The sequence below is a fragment of the Sinocyclocheilus grahami genome, unplaced genomic scaffold, assembly GCF_001515645.1.
Source record: "Sinocyclocheilus grahami isolate Dianchi unplaced genomic scaffold, SAMN03320097.WGS_v1.1 scaffold957.1, whole genome shotgun sequence".
Taxonomy (NCBI): Eukaryota; Metazoa; Chordata; class Actinopteri; order Cypriniformes; family Cyprinidae; genus Sinocyclocheilus; species Sinocyclocheilus grahami.
Window position 1 is genome coordinate 335,089 of NW_015506136.1, and position 24,066 is coordinate 359,154.

Consider the following 24,066-nt stretch of genomic DNA (forward strand, 5'->3'; position numbering starts at 1 on the left):
CCATCCAGTCATCAATCAATGCTGGAAATGTGTGTGGCTGAAGTAATCAATCTACTCGTTGAGAGCACAGCACAACCGACCAGCATGTGCCAGGACAGCAAGCTGACCTAATTCATGCTGGATTCGTTTGAAAATTAATCTGCTTTTCAGAATTGTTTGGCTCTTGGCTGATTGTGCTGACCCAACAGTCATATAACATCTAATCTAATGTTGTTTTTCAACAAACCGCTTTCATTCTGATTTGTAAGGCGGATTACTGTACCCTTGCTCAAACGGATAGAAAAATTCATATTTGCTGGCGTTCCACATTTCAAGCTTCAGGAATGTGTCATGTGACCTTCAAACGCTCCACAGCCCTCCATTTTGTTCATGTTGAGGAAGAAAGCCAAGGGTAAAACATGTCAAGCGCTCAAAAGTCGAAAGAATGTTGGCAGCATTTCTCTCTGTGAGGAGGAAAAGGCCTCCACTGCGCTTATAAACAAGATGAATTGCAGTGTATGGCACGTTTCCTGGTTCCCACACAGGCTGTAACCGCCATAAAATGCTAAACCTTTTCATTCCAACCAAGATTTTCTCCGTTTACATAAGCTCACCTGGAGCCAAGTTTGTTCTTGTGTTGGTTATGAAGATCCAGTGCCACAGTGTCGTCATCATATTTGCCTGTTAAAATGTTATTTGGTTAAAGATGGTTTATTGCAAATATTGAAAGCACATGTGAATATAGTCGGGGTATATAGACAAGGTCATGAACTCCACATGATGAAGAGCTATTCCCTCTTGTTTTCTGTTCATCAGTTGCTGTTAGGATTTATAAACGGTACTTAAGATGTTCTGATACTGAGTCACGATAATCCATTACTGTATGTAGTCACTTACATTTTTTTAATATATATACTGTATATATATATATATATATATTTTTTTTTTTATAAAGACTGTCCTTACTTTTATAAAGAAGGCCCTTACTGACAGTGATCTATGTTGAAAGTCTGCTTTAAGAAAGCAGATGTGCTTTAAATGTGCTTTAAAAGGTATTCAACCTAGATCAAAAAATTATTCAATTATTCATTTGAATTGTCATTTAACTACAATTCCCCCTTATGCCTTACTGACCAATCATACTTTCCATTGTCTGACTTGCTTTTTCTTCTTCTTCACTTTTTTAATGTAGGTATGGCAGTCCAGTGATTTAGGGTAGTTTTGAATGAAATTTTACAGGAATTCAATTTCCTTGAGTTTTCATTAAAACTCGAGTGTTAATTAATTCATGGTGCACTTTTGTTTGTTTGCTTTGTTAGTTGTTTGTAGTGTACATTGATGCTGTCATGCTGATATCATCTATTTCTTTTGCCAGATAAATACTGTTTTTAATGGTAAATATTCTTAAAAATCTAAAATTTGACAGATATGTTCCACTTATAAACCTTAGCTACCTTTAGTTAGTATCTTTTTGTTCAGTAGTTTGTAACTTGGCAAGTTACAGTTTTCAAGTTTTATGGGGAAATTGTCTGTTTGGGAACATGCTTTTATTTATGCATAAATGCAAAAATGAACAATGGCGGTCATAATCAGAGGCATTACTAGTGTAGTAAATATGTAAGACATGGCCGTCTTATTTTCAATAACAAGCATTGTTCACTCTTATTACAACTGAGACCTGAATTCCTGAAATTCCTTCATCAATCAAACTTTTGTCTGTGAAATACCATAAATAGTGAAGCATTCTAGCATGCTTTAGCTTACTTACCATAGATGACATCAATGTGTTGTGCATTTTTTGTCCCATTGTACCCCAATGATATGGACCTCCCATTGACTTCTTAATTTCAGCTAAGTATAATTAAAACCATAAACTACACCTTCCCCTTTAAGAAAATGTATTTAAAGATTTTTTAGTAATTAAAACATTAATTGGTTTATTTATACACCTTCTATTACAAGTCAGTTTTGAGAGGTTTTAATTTTATTATTTGATAATTTTTGCTTCATTACAAGTTATATTATCAGCATATGTTATATGTTTAAGCATGTGACAAGTTATATCAAGTTATATTTTCAGCAAAATGTTTGTGCAGAATCTCAAATATTTTCTTAAATAAAAACAAACTTTTAAAAATCTTTATAAAACTTTATCTCCATATTTTAATAAAGTTTTGAATTCCAAAGTTTCAGTGTGTTTTCATGACATGTTCAGATATTTGAACCTAAAAACATACCAAATTTAGCAGGATTGCATGTTGGGTATGTGTGAGCTGCCCGGTTTTTACACAGTTGAGTACCTTGTACTGTAAACAACTGACTTACAGTAAGATCACCCATAAACAACTTCCTCATGAGCAGTGTGAGTCTAAGATGCCTCTCATTACTGTCACAAAGAGGAATTAGTTAAAAGCTAAACATCACATCTAATACAGATGTAGCCTTGTTCTATATTTGGAAACAGAGTGTGACATCAATACCATGTTTCAAAGCATGTGACTACACTAAGAAATATTGAGTTGGCTTTGTCAGGGACAGTAGTATTCGGAGGCCGGATTGGTTAGTCAGCGTTGGGTAAGTCAGCTTTGAGCGAGTTATCTATTGTTCTCTCTCAAAAGCAGAATGTTTGTCTGAATGCCTCAGAAGTCTTGAGTATAAAATGTGGCTAAAGGTGAGCCTGAGGGAACTAGCGTGAGGTTTTCTCTGGTGAAATATGAGCGCTGGAATGCCCCTCACTGGTATTCGCTTATAATTACTCATCTTTCTCGGACTGTATGTGTGAGAGAAAACCTGGAATGTGTGAAACGGGCTGAAATCCAGTAGATGGTGCTTGCTGGAACTAACCAAAATTTCCCAAGGGCTTCACAAACCAAGTGACGCATGGTTTTATATATTAATAGCTTTATTGTAAATGTATGAAATGTTTCAGAACATTCACATCTTTCATTGATTAAATAGAAGAGGTCAACCCTTGGCCATGTGTTTTGAACACATGAACTTTACTGAAATGCTCTTTGGCATCAGTTCCTCAGCATTACGTTCCAACTCAACAAAACAATTGTACAAAATTTATATTAATATTTACTTTGAAATGACACCTTGACCAGCAAATGTGCCATTTAAGAGCGAACACATTCAAAAACAAAATACAAGAAAGCTAATTATAATATAATACAATTGGTATTCTCTCTTACAGTTCTTTTAGACTACTAGGTCTATATGTTTTTGTCTCGCACATCGTGACAGTGTTAAGCATGCCGATCCTAGAAATGCAATGTAAAAGAATAACTTTGCTGAATTTCTCTCTTACAGTTCTTTTAGACTACTAGGTCTATATAATGTTTTTGTCTCGCACATCGTGACAGTGTTAAGCATGCCGATCCTAGAAATGCAATGTAAAAGAATAACTTTGCTGAAGGGCGTAGCAGCCATAAATAGAAAAACATGAGAAAAATGTAACCATTTATAACAATCGATAAAGGTGGGGTGGAAAAGATACATGTAAGAGCATCAGCCTCAAGAAGAAAGTCAACTGAACTGGAATGTGGTGAAGTTACCACAGGTTTTCTGAGACGAGGGACAATGCAATAGTGAGGACAGTTTAGTAGTTTGTGTCCACCCTCCTGTACGGGACGGCTGTAAATACCAAAAAATATAGGATTCTCACCAGCAGCAAACATCTCTGTAATTCAGTTTACTGTCTTATCTTTCAAAACATAGCAGACTGGAGATGTAGTTTTAAGAGAAGAGCTCAGCTCCCTCTTTCACATGAGATTTTTGAGCAGCTCTGCTGTTTATCTGGACTCTTGCTTCACAACAGTATTGTGATTTGGTGTCATTTAATCTCTCCCAGAGCTCCTCAACATTTATTTTGCAGGGCAGTTTGTCCAAGTGTTCTTCATCAAATGAAGATCTCCACTGCTTCAGCCGTCACATCATCCAGGCCCTTGAAAAGGTCCACAGCAGATGGTGCTTTCTGAATGTTATCTATGAAAAATATTAACAAATATTAATCAGTTATCACAAAATGAGGGACTACATCAGATGAAAGCCATCAGTGGTAGACCTATTTAAAAATATCCCAAATGACTTTTAATCTTTATCTCTCAATTAGTGTGTAATATTTTCAGTTATTTTCTCATATCCCATATCACACAGAAATGGCTAAAAGTTGACTCACCAGAGCTGGTCTCAATGTGGGAGGTTTGATCTGTCATCTGTTTCTCTAACAGAACTGGTTCAGGTTGTCCCAGGGCTGCTACCGGAGCGAGCGACAAATGGGACGTACCAATCGCCGGGTCACTGGAATGAATCTTCCCTGGAAAAAAGATCCAAAAGAACAATTTCCATTGTAACAATTTCTTCTCAGCATGTTATTCTCAGAAATGCTTAGCAGTGAACACTAATGATACTAACTTTACTAATTAAGAGTGAACACTAATGCTAATTTTAGTCAGTCACCATTGTAACTAGTAAAAAATAAATTGACAGTGAACACTAATGCCAATTTTAGTCAGACAATAACTTACCTTGTAAAAGCTTAGCTAATGACTAGTATAAGCAACTAACTAGTCAAAGTTCATTAACAGTGAAGACTAATGCTAATGTTAGTCAAGCAATAACATAGCTAGTAAAAGCAAAGCTATTAACTAGTAGGCTTAAATAAACACTAATTATCAGTGAACACTAACCTAACAAGTAAAAGATGATTAATAGTAAACATCAATGCTAATGTTAGTCAGACACTAACTTAACTAGTAACTGCTAACTAGCAGTGAACTCTAATGCTAAAGTTAGTCACAATATAAGTTAACTTAGCTAGCAACTAGTAAAACCTAATAACTAAACTAGTAAATTCTTAACTAGTTAGCACTAGTTAACAGTAAGCACTAATGGTAATGTTAGTCAAGCAACAACTATCAAATCTTAAAGGGTTAGTTCACCCAAAAATGAAAATTCTGTCATTAATTGCTCACCCTCATGTCGTTCTAAACACGTAAGACCTCCGTTCATCTTCGGAACACAATTTTTAAAATATTTTTGATGAATTCTGACAGCTCTCTGACCCTCCTATAGACAGCAATGTAATTACCACGATCAAGGTCCAGAAACGTAGCAAGGAGATCGGTAAAATAATCCATGTGACATCAGGGGTTCAACCGTAATTTTACGAAGCTACGAGAATACTTTTTGTACTCAAAGAAAACAAAAATAACGACTTTATTCAACAATTTGTCTCCTCCGCGTCACCCTGGTGCCATTTTGTAGAGGATACACTGAATGTAAACAGCATATGCTAACGATCTATTTGCTACATTTCTGGACCTTGATTATGGTAATTACATTGCTGTCTATGGGAGGGTCAGAGAGCTCTCAGAATTAATCAAAAATATCTTAATTTGTGTTCCGAAGATGAACGGAGGTCTTACGGGTTTAGAACGACATGAGGGTGAGTAATTAATGACAGAATTTTCATTTTTGGGTGAACTAACCCTTTAAGCAGTAAACATAAATTAGCAGAGAACACTAATGTAAAAATGGTAATGGTAAAATCTTAGCTAGTGAACGCTACTTAGCATTGACACTAACCTTTGCCCTGGGCAGTGTGTGTGACCGTTGAATGAGCGATGGTGATGAAGGGCTCAGCACCTGACTCTCTCTTCTGCTCCTGCTGCAGCTTCTGCTTCAGGATGCTAATCACTGTGTCCTTCTCCAGGATTTGGGAGTACAGGGCACGGATCCTGACAACATATTAAACTTATGAGTCCTATACAATCCTGAAATCCAAAATGGATCATTAAACACAACTGAAATGTATTTTTAGGTGCATTGAGGGTGGCTCTCTTACCTGTTTTCTAACTCCTGGTTCCTGTACTCAGATGATGGGAGCTCCTCAATGAACGAATGGCAGGGCGAATGGTTGATGATGGTTGTGTCTCTGTAAAGTTTAGGATGAAAGCAATTAGAAATTGGTTTAAAAAGCACAATATACTCTGAAGGTTTTGACACTGATCTCCTTTTTTACCTCTGAGCTGCAGCAGTGGCAGCGGCATCCATCACAAACTCCCTCATGGTCTTCTCCTCCAAGTATTTCTGTTCCCAGCGCGTCTTGTCGGCCTCCAGCGACAGAATGTGTTCTTCTTTCTCCCGCAGAAGCTCTTGCAGTGTGAAGACACTCACGTGGGACGCTCTGCAGACTGACTGTGGCTGCCGCTGTGGACAGAGAAGAGCAAACAAAGTGTAAGATTGCTGCAATGTCCTGATCTGAAGTCTCAAGCTATTCTTAGCTTCACTGGAAGGAAACAGCCCGAAAATACAATGCTTAGAAACATCAGAACAGTTAAAAACAAAGCACCATTTTGTCTCAGTACCTGCTGATTTCGGAGGCTCCGCAGTTCCTGCTCCAGCCGTGTCCTCAGGCGTGTTTCCAGCCCTTCTCTTTTCTCGCAGGTCGCCTGCAGCTGAGTTAGAGCCCCCTGCAGACGCTCAACCTTCTCCACATACGCTCTCTTCCTCTGCAGCTCCATCCACATCTGCTGGCTGCGTGTCTGCGTGGACCTCAGTGCCATCTCCAGGGCCTCGCTTCTGCACTGATGGTTCTCCACTTCGTTTCGCAGATGCTGAACCTCCTGCTCCAGATGTGCACACTGAAGCTGCTGTTCTTCATCTGTCAGAGACGATAGAAAAAAAATGTGAGATCTGTTTGTAAATTAAATGAATATGTCCATTGCTTTGAGAGCCGAAGATGGTCCACACATGCCACGTTAAGGCACGTTCATGGGTGTTATTTGATATTAAAAAAGTGGCGTGGATGTGGCATTTTGGCTGTGATGTCACAATATGGCTCATCTATTTTGTTTTTAATATTTAATATTTTAATTTATACATGATTTGTACTGTTTTGATAAATCATCTGTGTAATGTATTAATCTAGCAAAGTATTGCTTCAGTTCCAAGCCATTCTTGTAGGTTAAATTTAAGTGCTTAGTTGAAATTGTTAACTATTAAAATTGTTTTCATTCATTGAAATAAAACTGAAATGAACTCAAACAGATTATTGCAGGCAACTAATAAAATAAAAATACAATTAAAGCTAAATAATAATTAAAGCTAAAAATAAATTAAAGCTAAAGCTAAATAGTTCTGCAACCATTAGTCTATATTATATTATATTATATTATATTATAGTAAATTAACTTTTGACAGCTTGTAGTTAGGTTCAAATGCAAGAACTGCTTTGGATATGCTTTGGATAAAAGCATCTGCCAAAAGCATATTTTCAGTACATACTAATCCATTATGCTCAGTCATAACAAGCATAGAGATTTATGTGAGGACGTGAGAAAGAAGCTGAAGGAATGTTTATGCAGGCCCTCTCCAGCACCACTCCCCATTGACTTCCTGCTCAGGAATTCAATCGCAATATCCGGAGCACCTCATTTACGCAAGCGCTTAAGGAATGCAGAGGGAAGGAGAAGCAGTGATCCACTCTCACTTTGACCCACATCCCGGAGCTTCAGACTGTTTTGCTTATTTCCCATCAGTCACTGTCATCATCTTCCCACTCTTAGCGAACAGCAAGTGATCGCTGATCAGAACATTTCATTAATTGTCCATGTGAAGCAGACGAGAGCAGTGACAGTGGTTATCTGTCTCATACAAAGCTAAAGTCACTTCTGACATTTAATCCTCTTCTCTGACTGTTCAGATCAACTAAGGCACTGTTATGTGACTGAAATTCCTGCCTTGGAATATTCTAATTGGAAACACATTCCCTTTAAGCAAAATTACTCAACAGAAAAACAGATCTTCACATTTGGAGTGCAACTGTGGATTAAGAAGTATCCAGAGCATGTGAAGCAGTAATAAGGTTTAATAGTGCTGTGTTCGTGAACTCACTCTGCAGAAGGAGCTTCTCAATAACATGCTGGTTCTGGTCAGCCGCTTCGGCTTCTTTTGCCGCTTGAATGCTTGAATGCTGCAGCCTCTTGATCTCAGCCATCAGCTTGTTTCTAAGCACATGCTCTAGAGTCTCTCTTTTAGCGCAGCCTTTCATCAGAGTGTCGTAGGCCTCTGAGATCCTTTGGATCTCTTGTTCCAGCTGGGGGAAAAAGAAAAGACAATTACTGTAAATAGTAAGTCAGATGTGTCAATCTAAAAATGACAGTCTCAGAAATACTTAAAGATGGTTAGCAATCAGCGTTGCTGGTTATGATTAAAGGCGCAGTTGCATTAGTGAAATTTTGTGGGCAAAAAAGATCTATTGTCAATTGTGTAGAAATGACTAACTGAAGTCACAGAAGTCACTTTCAAAACTGTCTGCTTTGGTCAGCATGCAAATTTACGTAACCATCTTGAAAACTAGCAAAATCTATGTACTGAACTTTTTCGCCATCATTTGAAACTGCAGATTCCTATTGGATTGACTGGTTTTCGCTCTCGAAATTTCAACAAGCAATTGTAAATATGACCGCCCCTTAAGAGCACAGAACAGAGAAGGTGTTCAGGAGTCCCATATGGAAAGATGAGGAAGGCATTAACCATGACTCCATCATCCCAGGCATGTTTACACAAGGCAGTGGCCTGTTGGGTAAGCGCTCAAACCTGTGTTTTTATCATTCTTTCAGAGTGCAGCAACAGCTTAACTGCACTGATGTAATCCATTGGAAACCCTTCATTGCCTTTTGGAATTTAGCCAAAGTCAAATGAAAACTACAAAATAATCTTGTTCTACTTATTGGTTCTATTTATCCAGTATATGTAATAATTAATATGTAATAATCACTCACATATACACAACCAAAGTGTCTCTGTCTTTGTAAGTCAACAAAGTATGCGATGGAAAATTTTTCATATATAATCTGTTGTAAACAGCCTGCCACTATTCACTAAATATAGAATTTAAATAGAACAGAAAGAGAATTGCTGTAAGATATATAATACAACATTACATATAACCTGTTGTAAGACACATATAGCCGGTGTCGTTTTATTAAACCGAAAAAGTACTAAATTCAGACAGGTGTCTAAACCCTTCATTGCCTTTTGGAATTTAGCCAAAGTCAAATGAAAACTACAAAATAATCTTGTTCTACTTATTGGTTCTATTTATCCAGTATATGTAATAATTCATATGTAATAATCACTCACATATACACAACCAAAGTGTCTCTGTCTTTGTAAGTCAACAAAGTATGCGATGGAAAATTTTTCATATATAATCTGTTGTAAACAGCCTGCCCCTATTCACTAAATATAGAATTTAAATAGAACAGAAAGAGAACTGCTGTAAGATATATAATACAACATTACATATAACCTGTTGTAAGACACATATAGCCGGTGTCGTTTTATTAAACCGAAAAAGTACTAAATTCAGACAGGTAAGGTTTAAGAGCAGGTTTAAAAGGTTTAAAATTATTTTTTAACCATTTTTTAAATGCTCTATTATTTCATTATTTTAAACTATTATCATCCATTTAAAGTGTCATATTAAGCAACAGTATAAAAAGATTTTTAAAAATAAGATACAATAAAATAAATCTAAGCCATCTTTACACTGTAAAAATGTTGTCACCCAAAACTTTATTTGGCAACATGTTTTAACGTGCTTAAATCAAATAATAAGCAAATATTTAATGACAAAACCAACTATATTAACTTGCGATAGGGACAGGTCAGCCATAACCACTTTGTACCATATGGTTAAAATTAAGAATAACAATAATGTAAACAACCATATAAATTAAAATAATTACGTCAAATAATTACAAAAATATATATAAAATAATAGCAATTCCAAAATAAAACCAAAACAACACATTCCATTTAGCAACAACTATTCAAAAATAAAAAATAAATAAAAAGTGATCATCCAGACCAGCAGCGCGCTCACAGAAGCTCAATGTGAAATCTTCGTTATTACTATTAATACGCTCCGAGCGAATTAAACGCCATAAACCTGACACAATTTTGTTCTAACTTTTACTTAGCAACATGTCTGTAGAATGAACATTAACGATGAACTTACCAACTAAAACTTTCATTCCACAAGGATTCTTTTAATGGCATGTGTAATGATCCAAGTAATCCAACTAATGTCTTCTGTGTGTGTTTTATCTCCTCGTTGTGTTCAGGTCTGGTTGGGTTATGAGCTAGTAGGCGTGCGCTCTGCTCTCATAAATAACTGAGCGAATGAGGAATGATGGGAATGTGTGAGCTCAGGGATCAAAAGTGAAAAAAGAGAAAAAGAGCCATTTAACCCAGGCCAGCAGCTGCAGTTCCGCTTACATCCACCGGAGCTCTCACAGCAGCTACGAGCGCTCTATGGTTTTGACTGAAAGTCCTGCAATTTAAGAAAACGGCCCAGTTGTGGTCGAAGTCAATCCATGGCAACATAAAGCCTTGTTTTACTACAGAGAGGCTGAGCAGTGATGTCACATTAACAGAGAAAAGGTGTCAAAAGGTGTGACCCAATCTGAAAGGTATGCAAACGTGTTGACACAAGATAGGAATACAAATGACTAGAGCTGGAAGATCAACCTTTGCGTATTTAGGCATATCTTATAAATGTTTAAGCATATGTTCTACTACTAAACGAGCATAGGTTTTCTTTGCCTTTGTGTTCTACCGACTTCTACTGCATGTTTTTACTTTCACAGTTTTAATGTATCTGTTCAGCTTTGCCATCACATAATAAAAAAACATATTCTTTTTAAAAAATCAATTCAAGTATTGTAATATTATTTCACAATATTACTGTTTTCACTGTTTTAATAATCTTAATTATTCCAAATTTTGACCAGTAGTTTATAGGAAACATTAAGAGCAAATGTGGAAAGCTGTAACAATATTTCCAAAAAAAACATCTACTGTCCCCAAATAGGACAGTGTATACCTTCACCTTGGTCTCCCCTAGTTTATTTCAATAGTAAAAAACAAGTCACCAGCAGGAAACGGAGAGGTAACACCCTGCTATGGCAGACAGGGTGGTAACTTTTCTTACTTGCCCTGTGGTTGTCTATGAATCCTCAGGTTCCGCCTAACTAAAGCCATAATAAATGGGCATGGGTGGAATTCTACAGAGTGAATTGGCAGCAATGTTTAATCAGTCGGGTTGGACTGTACGTTGAGATCAAGCAGCAGATTTCCGATGGAAGGGCACAAGGCAAAGAGCATGATGTTTAAAATAACCAGGAAAACTTTCTTTGCTCCCATGTTATGATATTGAGCAATCCTTTATACACATTCCCCTCTTGATTGGACTGATAGCAGGGTATTTCCAACAAAGTCTCAGACAGTGAGTCAATGGGAAACAGGCATGTGTTGGACATGTGACTACTTGATTGCAGGTGTGAATGAAAGAAGCAGTCACTGGCAAGTCTGTACAAATCTATGAAAATTTGAGTCTTCCTCAAAATCATTCAAGGAAACAAATGGGAAGACATCAAATCACTTCTATCTGACACCCCTCAGTAAGAGCCATCCTGCTTTGTTTTTCTCCAACAACCCCTTTTGGGGCCAAACTGGAATATCTCCATTCTTTCAACCTCCACCCTGATATCTTAAACCTTGGAGTTATAAACTGCCATGTGGGCTTTTTAGAAGAATCACAAGACTTAGAATAGAAGACAACTGAAAGAAGAAAATACAGGGAGAATTAAACTCAGTACAACAGGGATCAGATGTGGTCGTGCAAAGCAGGCTCTTGGTATGGGGGACTAGAGAGGATGCTCTATTCTTATCACAATTCTGCCTTTATTGGCCGCAAATGGCCTGGCATATTTTCATGGCACAGTTGTGATTTAAGATGCGATTGAAGCATGAGCCACTGAGACAGCCTACAATGACCTAAGTTGTTTTTTACGGACCTCCACTGCTCCAGGCCACTTTATCTAGAACAAAACTATATTAAGACAAGCCTTTGATATCAGCATAAATATAAGATGTCTTCAAAGAAAACCAACTGGAATATTCTTTAAAAAAATTATTTATTAACTTGATCTATTTAAACATATTAACCGGAACATTTTATGCGTCCTCACTAGTCCTCAATAGCTCATAAATCGGACAAATCATGATTATATTTAACGGGGTCATATGATGCGATTTCAATTTTTCCTTACTCTTTGGAGTGTTACAAGCTCTTGGTGCATAAAGAAGATCTGTAAAGTTGCAAAGACTAAAGTCTCAAATCCAAAGAGATATTCTTTATAAAAGTTAAGAGTCAACCACACCTACCTAAAACGGCTCATTCTTACACACCCCCACATGTCTATGTCAGGATGTGGGAAGATTTGCATAACGCCGCCCCAATGGTTAACGCAAAGAAAGAAGGCGTAACTTTTATTCTCGCTGTAGTATACACACCCCCACATGTCTATGTCAGGATGTGGGAAGATTTGCATAACGCCGCCCCAATGGTTAACGCAAAGAAAGAAGGCGTAACTTTTATTCTCGCTGTAGTATTGTTGTTGCTGCCACTGCCATGTCGTGAAGACGCTGTGTGTTTCGTTGTGAAAGCAAAAACTCCTTTGTCTGGCCTTCCAAAAGAGGACACAACTAGAAATCAGTAGTTAAGTTGTATTTACAACACTGTTCCAGAACAGTACAACCCAAATATTCAGATGTGTGCAGCGCATTTTGCGGAGGATGAGGACTGTTTCCCGGGAGAGTATAGCCTACAATGCTTTCTATAAAGTGCATGGGGCAGTCTGGCGCTTCTGACTCACAGCCTGTAAGTACGTTTTTTATATTTAAATAATTTGCCACTGACGATTCAACCGCGAGTTTTGAGCTGTGTAGAGTAGCACTTGTTGTTTGTCGTTTCTCCAGACATGGTTTTATGTTTATGCAGCGCGATACGCAATGCAATGTTACTTTTTAGCAACATCATATGACCCCTTTAAATCTAATAATGTGCATATGCAGGTTTCTGTGAGGGTTAGATTTAAGGGTTGGGTTAGGATGTGGAAAATATCATTAACCTAATATAAAAATCCAAATCTATAGACATAAATTACATGTCCTTATTTATACTGTATAATCAAACAAACCAGTGTGTGTGTGTGTGTGCGCGCGCGCGTGTTTGCATCTACTTAACCATTATTTAGGGACAAATTTATATCCACAAAATGAGCTAAATCTGACAAATCTGACTTTTTGGGAACGCCGTCATTTGGAGAAAAAAAAGTTTTAAAAAATGTAAAATGCAGTTTTCTGATAGGGATAGGTTTTTGGGTTAGGCTGTAATTTAAAACTACCTGTATATAAAACAATAGAAGTCTATGGAATTTTGTTTGCATCTACTTAACCATTATTTAGGGACAAATTTATATCCACAAAATGAGCTAAATCTGACAAATCTGACTTTTTGGGAACGCCATCATTTGGAGAAAAAAAAGTTTAAAAAAATGTAAAATGCAGTTTTCTGATAGGGATAGGTTTTGGGTTAGGCTGTAATTTAAAACTACCTGTATATAAAACAATAGAAGTCTATGGAATTTCTATGAAAGTAGCTACTCCAATGGGGAAAAAAAACAACATATGCTGGTTAGGTGTTTTGAAGCGTGGGCTGGTTTGAGCTGGTTTAAGCTTGTCCTTTTAGTTGGCCATAAGCTGGTCCTGAGCAGGAGCTAGTGTGTTTGTGTGTACGTTTTTTTCCTATGTCACTGGTTCTGCTGTTACTAGTTAAAAAGATGTGTAGCTACACGTCTCCAGTCTCGATTATTAATTTAAAAATTTCATAAAAGAACTAGAAATGACATCTTGGGCAATATTGAGAGGTTACTAGAGTAACAAGGAGGCAGCATGTTTGTGTGATACTGCTTTTATACACTCACTACAACAAATTTTCCAAGCACTGTTTGCTTCCAGAATAAAGTCGTGGTCACATTAGACTTGGAGCATGCAAAATTTCTTTAAATACTGCAGCGGTTGTAAGATGACATCAAACTTTTTTTTCAAAAAAGCCTATGTAATATATCCAAAATGTAAAAATATGCTTTACTGTAACACTGCAAATCTGCAGATTTAGATATCAGTTTCCTGTCTTTTATTTCAGCTAGGAGGTCACAACATGTATCAGTCTTTTGTTGGTCACACAACTTCATTTGATCAGCATTCACCAAACTTTGGAATGTAGCAAAATCCGTATAAACATGTCATTTGCATGTGTATCAATGGAAGTCAAGGGAATTAAAAGTGTAGTGTTAGCTCTCTTGATTCTGTGTTTTTAAACAAATTGGTGGAGTGAATGATTCAATGGTTCATTCAAAAAGACAAATCATTTGGAAGAATCATTTGCATCTGATTCAGTGGTTCACTTACTATTCACACAGATTTTCACAACACTCTGGTACTGTGAATGTATGAGACTGGGGGAATGAGAAATAAATAGACACATGATCTTTTACGAAACCCTTTGGTGCTGGTCACATGAGCAATAAGCTCACAACACTAGATAAAGAAATGTTTAAACAGTAAGTGACAATTGCTGCTGTACATTGTTTCCTAATGCGCTTCTGCTTTAGAAGATGGAGTGTTTTGTATACAAACACAAAACTAACGAAAGAACAGAATAAATTCTGCCCAGGATTTGTATAAAAGAAATCGCAGAACCTTATACATCAGTTGGTGGTGTTAATAATTTGTCAGTATGTCTTTGTGTGAATGGGATCCTTTGCACCCTCGCTCACAGTGTCATTTGACATAATTAGCCTTATCTACAACATTCCTCACCTCTGGTGTCTCACGTTCAAATTCTTCTCATGACTCGCTGACAAGCCGTAAACATGGAATGAGCAGCAAGAGAGTTGTTCATTCCAAACCTAGGTTCATACTCTGTTTTTTCTTGAGAATAATGAATTGCTCTATAAAATCCAACGGGGACTTTCAATTGCAAATGCAATGAAATGAATGACAATACATGACATGTGAAGTGACAAGCCATACAACACAATTACAGATGGAGTTGATGCAGATCCCCTAAACAGTTTTGCACTGGATCAGGAGAATGCCGTTTATTCATGTGAGTTCCTGCTTTAACCGGCCATGTGCCCCTGAGCAAATAACTGCCCCCACTCCTGCTGATCCAGCACATAGCTCACACTCAGTGGTTTTGCCCACCAAGGTGATGGAGGACAAGAGGAAGAAGGATATATATAGAGTAGACCCTAAAAAGTTTATGAACAGTAATTGCACACATTTGACTAAATGTAACACAATTATAACAAAATAAATGTAGCACAAATACATACTGTAAAAAATGAAAGTTAAATATGGGGTTGAGTGAACTACAGGTGCATCTCAATAAATGAGAATGTCGTGGAAAAGTTCATTTATTTCAGTAATTCAACTCAAATTGTGAAACTCGTGTATTAAATAAATTCAATGCACACAGACTGAAGTAGTTTAAGTCTTTGGTTCTTTTAATTGTGATGATTTTGGCTCACATTTAACAAAAACCCACCAATTCACTATCTCAACTAATTAGAATACTTCATAAGACCAATAAAAATTGTGAATTGTTGACCTTCTGGAAAGTATGTTAATTTACTGTACATGTCTAACTTAAAAAAAAATTGATGTACTAGTAGCCCTGAAGTTTACTAGACTAAAAAAAGTCTAAACCTCTCTTTAAAATTTATTTAGCTAATTATTTTCTTTTTCAACTCAGCAAGTGTATATACACTTGTTTTTTTTCCTTTTTTTAAATGTCATTTATTTAGTAATTAATGTAATTAATCCATTTAATCCCAAATTTTTCCCAGACATGAAATATCCAAATGATTAGTAACTTGATTAGTGTCATTAGTAACTCTTTGAAATAATCAGTAATTTTTTTGTGGAAAATTTGTGTTTTATGGTCGGTCACAATTGTGACCGGAGGGATAATGTGTGTACTGAATTAACATATTTCTGCAGTCATAAAAAATATTATATAGCTTAGCCCAGCTATATTAAACTGTTTGACTACATTCTATGGTTGCTATTATGCATAAAAAAACCTTATACAACATTGATAGGAATACTGAGATAAAAGACAACAAATACAATCATCAACATATTTCAAAATTTTTACTTTTTTTGTAACATATATCATAACATTTTTATATTAGTGCTACCAGTATTACAACATCAATATTGTAACTTATTTCTTACATTTGAATTTTTTATTTAGTGCAATATTTTGTCATTGCAACATTTTAGTGCAATTTTCACTAACAATTGGATTTATATTATTCATTGTTAAGTTCACTGTTATCCCACCGGTCACTATTGTGACCATCAAGATGTTTACTCATTCTATGACCACACTCAACAAAACTGAATATATGTGAATTCATACTAGACACCCTAAAGATATTGTGTACCAAAAATCTTTGTCACATCTTTATGTTAACCAGTGTTGGGCAGTAACGCATTACTTAGTAACGCGTTACTGTAATTTGATTACTTTTTTAGTAACGGAGTAATTTAACGCGTTATAATTAGAGTATAGTTACAAGCCGAGGTCTCTATACGTTACTGCCACATTACATTGCTGACAGAATGCAGTGTTTTATAATCTAGAGATTGTAAAGAGGATGTAGCTCACGCAGATGGGCAAGTGCTGGTGCTATGGAGCCAGATCAGCCTCAAAAATAATACATTTACAAAACAAAATTCATAAATGCACAGCACAATTTACATTTACAAAATCCGATTCGTAAATTCAAAACCCAATTCATAAATACAGAAGTAAAAGCATAAATATTTCCTCAAATGCTCACACAAAAGCATCTTACCTAAATAAATTTAAAATGTTTACACAAATATGTATATTTCAAGTTCTTGAATTAATTTCCATCACACATTTATGAATGATGTTACATGTATTTATGGATCGTTGAATCTGCATTTGCAAATCGTCACATGTGCGTGGACAGCTTTGAATTTGTGTGCGGTATTTTTGAGACCTTCCTGGCAGGTTAAGATTCATAAATATCTTTTTTTGGAGGATGTTCCGTTCAGCTAATCGCGGTGAGCTTTTAATCCACCAATCAAAACGCTCTTTACTGAACAGACTCAAGAAGCTCAACGCTGTGCTTGTACTGTTCTATGATCTGCTTTAGTTAAAAATAACAGTGTTCTGTGAATGTTGATGCTTTAATAACCAATATTTATCGGGAGCGTGTATGCTGGGATTTCATAAATTTCATGGAGAAAAAGGTAACGTAACTAGTAATGTAACTAATTACTAATTACTTTTGAAATAAAGTAATCAGAACAGCAACGTGATTACTTTTAAAAGGAGTAATCAGTAATTTGATTACATTTTCAGAGTAACTTGCCCAACACTGATGTTAACACTTTAATAGCCTTTCGTTTTGGAGCTTTGATGCAGTCATCATCTTCTCAAGGTGCAAACAGGAAATCAACTGCTCTGGTCATGTGACAATTTGCACTATCCATGTGAAACTGCACATATTTAATTGAGACCCTTTATTGTTTCCATATTTGTAGGAAGTGCACTAAAACATCAGTCAGTAAGGTTTTTAGAGTTTTACAAATGAAAAACATTTTTACGGACGGTGGGATTAAATGGGTTTTAATGTACTTTTTAAATGTAATTTATTCTTGTGATGGGATAGCAGCCATTACTCCAGTTTTCAGTGTCACGTGATCCTTTAGAAATCATTCTGATATACTGATTTGCTCCTCATAAAACAATTATTTTTATTATCAGTATTGAAATTGTGATACATAGGCCTATTATTCAGGATTATTTGATGTATACAGAGTTCAAAACAACAGTATTTATTTAAAAGTATATTTTTGTAACATTATAAATGTCTTAGCTGTCACTTTTGATCAATTTAATGAATCCTTGCTGAATAAAAGTATTATTTTCTTTCCCAAAAAAACAACAACATCTTACTGAGCCCAAACGTATATACCATTCAAAAGTTTAGAATTGGTTAGTTTTTATTTTTAATTAATATTTTTTTTATTGCAGTTTTATTAACTCCTGGGCATCACATGAGCTATGTTAAATACTCCACAAAGTTTGCCAATGAAAGTTGTTCAGTGTTCACAAGTCAATTTCTTGTAGTGTTCAGCACTACATAAATCATCTTGTTATCTTTAATGGTGCTTGCACGCTGATAAGATAGAGGACAAATAATGCAGGTGTGTGTGTGAGACAGAAGGTCATGTCGGAAACTGTTTAAAATGGTGTCTAAACTCAGCTTTTTCGTGTAAAACATTATATAAAATACCACAAAAATGCACATTAGCTTCTTTATTGCTGAGAAACCGTCAGCTGAGTGACCTTAAAATAGTGTTTTGCCACACTGAAAAAGAGTCATTGTGTAGAAGGCATTCAAGCAGACTATTTTTACCACTATGGAAGAATGTCCCTAAATACAAGCCATTTTAACTCAACATAAGATAATGTGTGGGATAATACAAACATATGCTTTGATAATAAATTTTTTTCCTACATAATATTTGCTTTTTGTAATGTAATAAATCTGATCCACAACTCAGCTAAATATAGTTGATCAGAAACGTTGTTTCCGTTAATTATCTGGATCCAGATTGTATTGTGAAAGTGCGTGCTGCCTGACTTGTTGCCAAAACATTTGTTTGAGAATTCACCCAGCTTTTTTTCCACTGGGGAGAAGCTGTTCAACTGGGTGAAGTTATGTGAGCAAAGGCTCTGTTTACATGTAGCCAGCCTAGTTCTCTGTGTCCTGTTACACTTAAGTGGATAAGAGGCACAAATACAGGCATTTCATGCAGGCTGATTTTGACTTCAGTCTACCATTATATAACAGAGGTTATATGGAAGTAAAACAAGAGAGTCATTCATCTAACAGAAGAAATCTAAGGAAATAGGCCTGATACAATACATCAACTAAAGAAGAAAAACCTGCAAGACACTCAAATTATTACAATATGAACACTTTGTCAAACACTTTGTCAAACTGTGCTGCTTATGCAACAGGTCATCTCCTTTAATCAAGGATCTCTGAAGGTTGTGAAACATCTGCTGAATTAGCATTATTTCATGAACACAGATGAACATATGAGCATACTTTTGTTACTAGTATTTAACCATTGTTGGTATATTCTCTTATTACCTTTAGTTTTGGGAGAAATACAGAGTTCTGGCATGAAACTCTGATTGGTTCTCTCCTGAATCGGTGGCCAATGAGCTTACTGCTCAATATTCAAATACCTGGCTTTTGTTTGCTGTAGCAGTTTGCAGCGCACTTCAGAAACCCTCCACCTTCCCCAGCTCCACCTGTATAGATCTGCTACGGGGTAATTCATGTATGCTATATGGGGATTATTCATATGTTATATGTGCAGCAGCAGTATTTCTTACATGCTTACCACAGCATGTTGTGGATTATGTTGGCAGTTGCAAGTCTCGGTACTTGCTCTGCCGCAGCAGCACCAGCAGCAGCAGCGTAGCAGATCTATTCCGCCAAGACCAAATAAATTAACATTGTCATGTACATTACCATGCCAATCACGAGAGTTGTCATGACAGAAATACAGTATTTCATGGATTGCTCGCACAAAAATGAAAAAAAAAACTTGTGCAACTTGTGTTGTTCAAACCCATTTCTTCTGTGGAACAGAAGAAAACTTAAAAAAGGATGCAAAACACAATCACAGTGTTAATAATTGGTATTACTAATTAATAATAAGTATTTTCTAAAAAATTGTGTCCTATAATCTGCTGAAGGACAGACAGTAATTTATGTCGTAATTCAATCTTCCACTCCACTGGGCTTGTATTCATACCCATTTCGATCACACTGAATCAGTGAGTTGAACTTGAGAACTGATTCAATCCAATATGTAAATTAATCATTTAGATAAGTTTTGAACTGTTTAATCAAACACTCCAAACGAATGATCTAAAAGATTCAACTCAAAAGAATGATACATTCATCACATTGCTAGAATTTCAGTCAAAAATCACTTTAATTTTGGTTTGTTCCCTTGCACAATGTCTTGCAAGACTTCCTAAGACTTAATAACATAAGGAGTATTAGTAATAGTTATTTTATTTGACCCTCTAACGCTAACACTTTCAATTCTATTTTAATTCTACTTTATCTATATTTATCTTTTTTTTTTAATTCTTTATTTAAAAAAACAAAACAAAAAAAACAGTAGCTTTCTATTTTTTCTATTCTATCTACTTGTTTTTCTTTGTGTGTGTGTGTGTATATGTGTGTATAATATATATATATATATATATATATATATACATACACACACACCTTGCGACGTGTACTGCGTTAGGCTAACTGAGACTTGTCATTTGCATTTATATATTGTTGCTCTTTTGTTAGTTTTGATTGCTTCTATTGTCCTCATTTGTAAGTCGCTTTGGATAAAAGCATTTGCTAAATGACTAAATGTAAATGTAGTAATTACTGTAGTATTATGAGTCTTAACTACTTTTATGATACTTTTAGGGTGCTTTTTGTTATTATGAAGCTTGACAGCCCTCATTCACTTTCATTATATTGAGCAGGAGATTCCTTGGAAATTTCCTGTTTTTGTTCCACAGAAAAATAGTGATACGAGTTTAGAAGGACATGAAGGTTAGTAAATAGGACTTTCATTTTTGTGTGAGCTATTCTTTTAGTCTTCATTATATCAGTGTGCTTTGTTTTAGCCATAGTTACCCTGACTTAGAACATCCTCTTTGCAACAATAGGAACTGTTCAAAACATCAGCACAATCAAATCAGTCAAAGGACATTGCAAATATTTAGCAAAGGTTGGCACAAATATGTGTTTTGAGTATCTGTGTGAGCAATAGCGTGGGAATTATGGAAGGAATGTGAAGGCCATGACCAACAGCATATCACAGGAAACTCACAGAGCGCATCCGGCGAGGACAAGAAGGGTAACAAAACAGCAACTTTGAAAAAGTATCTAAAAGTGATAATAACATCTGTGCCTTTCAAAAATGGTCCACTAATCACCAGTGTCAAATTATTCGGTTGAACTAAACAGACAAAAGCATGTCAAGACTCTTACATATAAAAACAGCTCAAATGTAAATGAGAAAATAATCTATCAGTCTCTTAGAAATGTGCCAAATCCAAATCATAGCAATTAAAAGACAGTTACATAAAGAAGATATACTGAGTATTAACTCAGGGCTCATCTCAAACAAACACATGACAAGTATATGGAGAAATGACAAGCATGTGGTTCCTGATAATACACTGTTTGTTTTTGCATAATTGTGGTACCATTCATTTGAAGGTATGCAGAATACGTAGCTCCTAACCTTTTATAGATCTATTCACATTCCTCAATGCTGGTTTGTGCAAGATTTGTCAGAGATGAGATAGAAGCCAGCTCACACTGGGATTATTTTTATGCATTGCAACAAATCTTCACTTTCTTATTCCAACAGGCAGTTTGATCGTGGGGTTTCAAGCAAATTTAAAACAGGTGAACTACTTGACATTATTTAGGGAGTCATTCCAGTAAGTGCAGATCCGGGAGCAGAAATTCTATGCTTTTATTAGGGGTAGCTTGGATTTTCCATGCTGCTGTGCCTCGACTCTGCCAATAATTATCTTTCCAGCTGGAATAGATGTGCAGGACTGTGCAATATGCTGTATTGCAGTAATTATGAATGGAAAGGGGCCTGGGTACAAGCCATACCGGGTGAATCAAAGAAGCTTGAGCAATCTTTGAGAAAGAAAGCTCTTTTTAAGGTCTGAGGTCATGCCTTCTTTTCAAATAGACAAAAAACTGAAAGGACTTGCCTTAAAATGTATGCATGCATCAAGGAAACAGTTTCAGCTTGGAAAAGACTCAAAACTTAATTTATGGTGGCAGCGATGAAGAAAAAAATGAGCATCAGGTGCATCACTGCTCCCAATCAATGATTCATTTTCACACTCAAACACTCCCGTTGTGAATCTGGATGGAGTTGCTGATAATAAGACTGACAGTTTGACAGTGACTGACGGATAACTGGAATTTGTAGGTCAGGTAAATGAACAATGTGGATTTGCAGAAGTGTAACAAAAGTGCATAGTCTAACACAGTTAATTCCTCTGGGCAGGTTTCAGCAATGTTCCAGGATTTAAAGGATAAGGATCACTCATCCGAGAACTGTAAGCGGGGGGCTAAAAAAAGACCTTTTATGTTAATCTAGAACATCACTGTGCATGTGCCACTCATAATGTCTTTATAATGATTTTACCTCAGCAGTTAAATCGCACTTCGCAGATTCAGAGGTGCACATCAATCAATCAAACAAGGTTTAAATGCCACAGAAGCTTCATTATAAATGAGTTTTAAGCAAATAAAAAAAAAATCCAATTGCTTTTAAAGCTGAAGTGCAATATTTATAACACTAGGAGCAAATGCAAAAATAAGGACTGCATCTAAAATTGCATACTCTTTAAGTAGGTACTTCTTTTGAATAAGAAATTACTTTACGCCGGTCAAAAAAAGATTGTATAGTATGAATGCATATGTAATCTGGACATACTACATTTGTAGAAAACTGTCCATTTTTTGGTTGCGTACTTCAGAATCGCCAGAAGTAGGTCATCATTCGGGTGCTTTTCACCTACTGCTTTATGGATACTATATAGTAGGGAAATATGCATATTCATGTGCGGCCAAGGACTGTTTTCAAACTTGTTTCCTGAACTCTGCCCCAGTCTTCTATTGGTTAAACAAACAGATAGTCTGGCCCCAAACTCACAACAGTGGTTGGACCAATGTTGCTGTGTGTCGAGCTGGTCACGGATGCATGTAAAACAGAGTTTTCAGAGTTTAGGCAGAACTTTGGCTCCAGTTTCAGACTTTACACATCAACGACAGGACATAAAGGATATACAGTAGAATGTCTTCGATATATAAAAGCTGCCTGATTGCTTAGACTAGCACATCATAAACATGAAGTGCCTTTGCATTGCATGAGATAAAACAGAACCAGCCTGTGGTGTATCCTGTCTCATTGATGCATGCTGTCTGCATTGCCAAATGTCTTCTCATATAAAAACATTTTCCTTCATGCTCTACTGAAATTTAAGGTCCTCCGTAATACATTCCCCGCTCCTTATTTGTTGGGCCTTAAAGGACAGGTATCCATAGCAACCCAACAACAACATTCCAACAACGTCTGGCCCCTGGCCTGTCACAACACCTGCCCGAGAGCAAGCATTCACACACTTTAAAGACTGAGGTAGAAGAAAACATTGATAAACTGAGACTTCTGATAAATTCCCACTGCACGGATCACTTCACTGTTTTTGTACAAAGCCTTATGAAAGCAAACGAGAAGCTTTTCTCTTTGTTGACATACATTATGCTTTGACATTAGCAACAGAACATTTCCAGGAGTCCCACATGGTTCTCATTAACATTCCAAGTGCTCTCTTACTCTCTTCTTCTCTTCCTCTCTCTTTTCCCACTCTCTTTTGTCTCCTGAGGAGGCCAAAAAGGAAAACTGACAGTGTTGGCTGTGGACCATGCATTCCATGGGATGTGTCAAAACCATTCTCAGAAGAGCACAGAAGGCCCACATAGGGGCACTTAGACACACACACACACACACATATACTTACATATGATGGGTTTCCATGTTTTATGTGGACATTCTATAGAGGTAATGGTTTTTATATGGTACAAACGGTATTTTCTATTCCTTAACCCTACCTCTAAACCTACCACTCACACAAAACGTTCTGCATTTTTTTGATTTTCAAAAAGATCATTCTGTATGATTTAAAAGCTTGTTTCCTCATGGGGACCAAAAAATGTCCCCACAAGGTCAAAACTTACTGGTGTCCTTGTGGGTACATTTGGTCCCCACAACCTAGGTAATACCAGGTACACACAAAAACACACTTGCGCATATAGAAGAAAGTGATGAATACATGGATCTTGAATAAAAATGGGAGCACGTTTTCCATGTTTACTAGGCAGAAATAGAAATCTATTCATCTATAGAAATCTATTCTTGAGCCATTGTTTCATATCTGGAGGTATGTTGACATTCCAGAACAATAAGTCCACATTGCATATTTCATCAAAATCC

The 24,066-nt window shown here is 36.3% G+C and overlaps 1 protein-coding gene and 1 long non-coding RNA gene across 2 annotated transcripts; one reads left to right on the forward strand and one right to left on the reverse strand.

Annotated features, from left to right (window-relative positions):
• Positions 1-3,286: 3,286 nt before the first annotated feature.
• On the reverse strand, positions 3,287-8,598 carry LOC107564722 (angiomotin-like 2a). The gene is made up of 8 exons (XM_016249870.1): positions 8,584-8,598; positions 7,879-8,080; positions 6,351-6,646; positions 6,005-6,192; positions 5,828-5,917; positions 5,569-5,720; positions 4,160-4,297; positions 3,287-3,966 (listed from the first exon to the last, which is right to left on the reverse strand). The coding sequence occupies exons 1-8, from the start codon at positions 8,596-8,598 to the stop codon at positions 3,881-3,883; spliced, it is 1,167 nt and encodes a 388-aa protein (XP_016105356.1). The 3' UTR covers positions 3,287-3,880.
• Positions 8,599-9,990: 1,392 nt separating this feature from the next.
• LOC107564729 (uncharacterized) lies at positions 9,991-13,056 on the forward strand. Its single transcript, XR_001606277.1, has 3 exons — positions 9,991-10,104; positions 10,141-10,142; positions 13,038-13,056. It is a non-coding gene; the product is annotated as an uncharacterized lncRNA (long non-coding RNA).
• The last annotated feature ends 11,010 nt before the right edge of the window (positions 13,057-24,066 follow it).

Excerpts from the sequence above, each read along its gene's own strand:
- LOC107564722 (XM_016249870.1), bottom strand. Across the intron at positions 6,193-6,350 it reads GGAGCCTCCGAAATCAGCAG|CGGCAGCCACAGTCAGTCTG; the intron begins GTACTGAGACAA and ends CTCTGTCCACAG. Across the intron at positions 3,967-4,159 it reads CCACATTGAGACCAGCTCTG|ATAACATTCAGAAAGCACCA; the intron begins GTGAGTCAACTT and ends TATTTTTCATAG.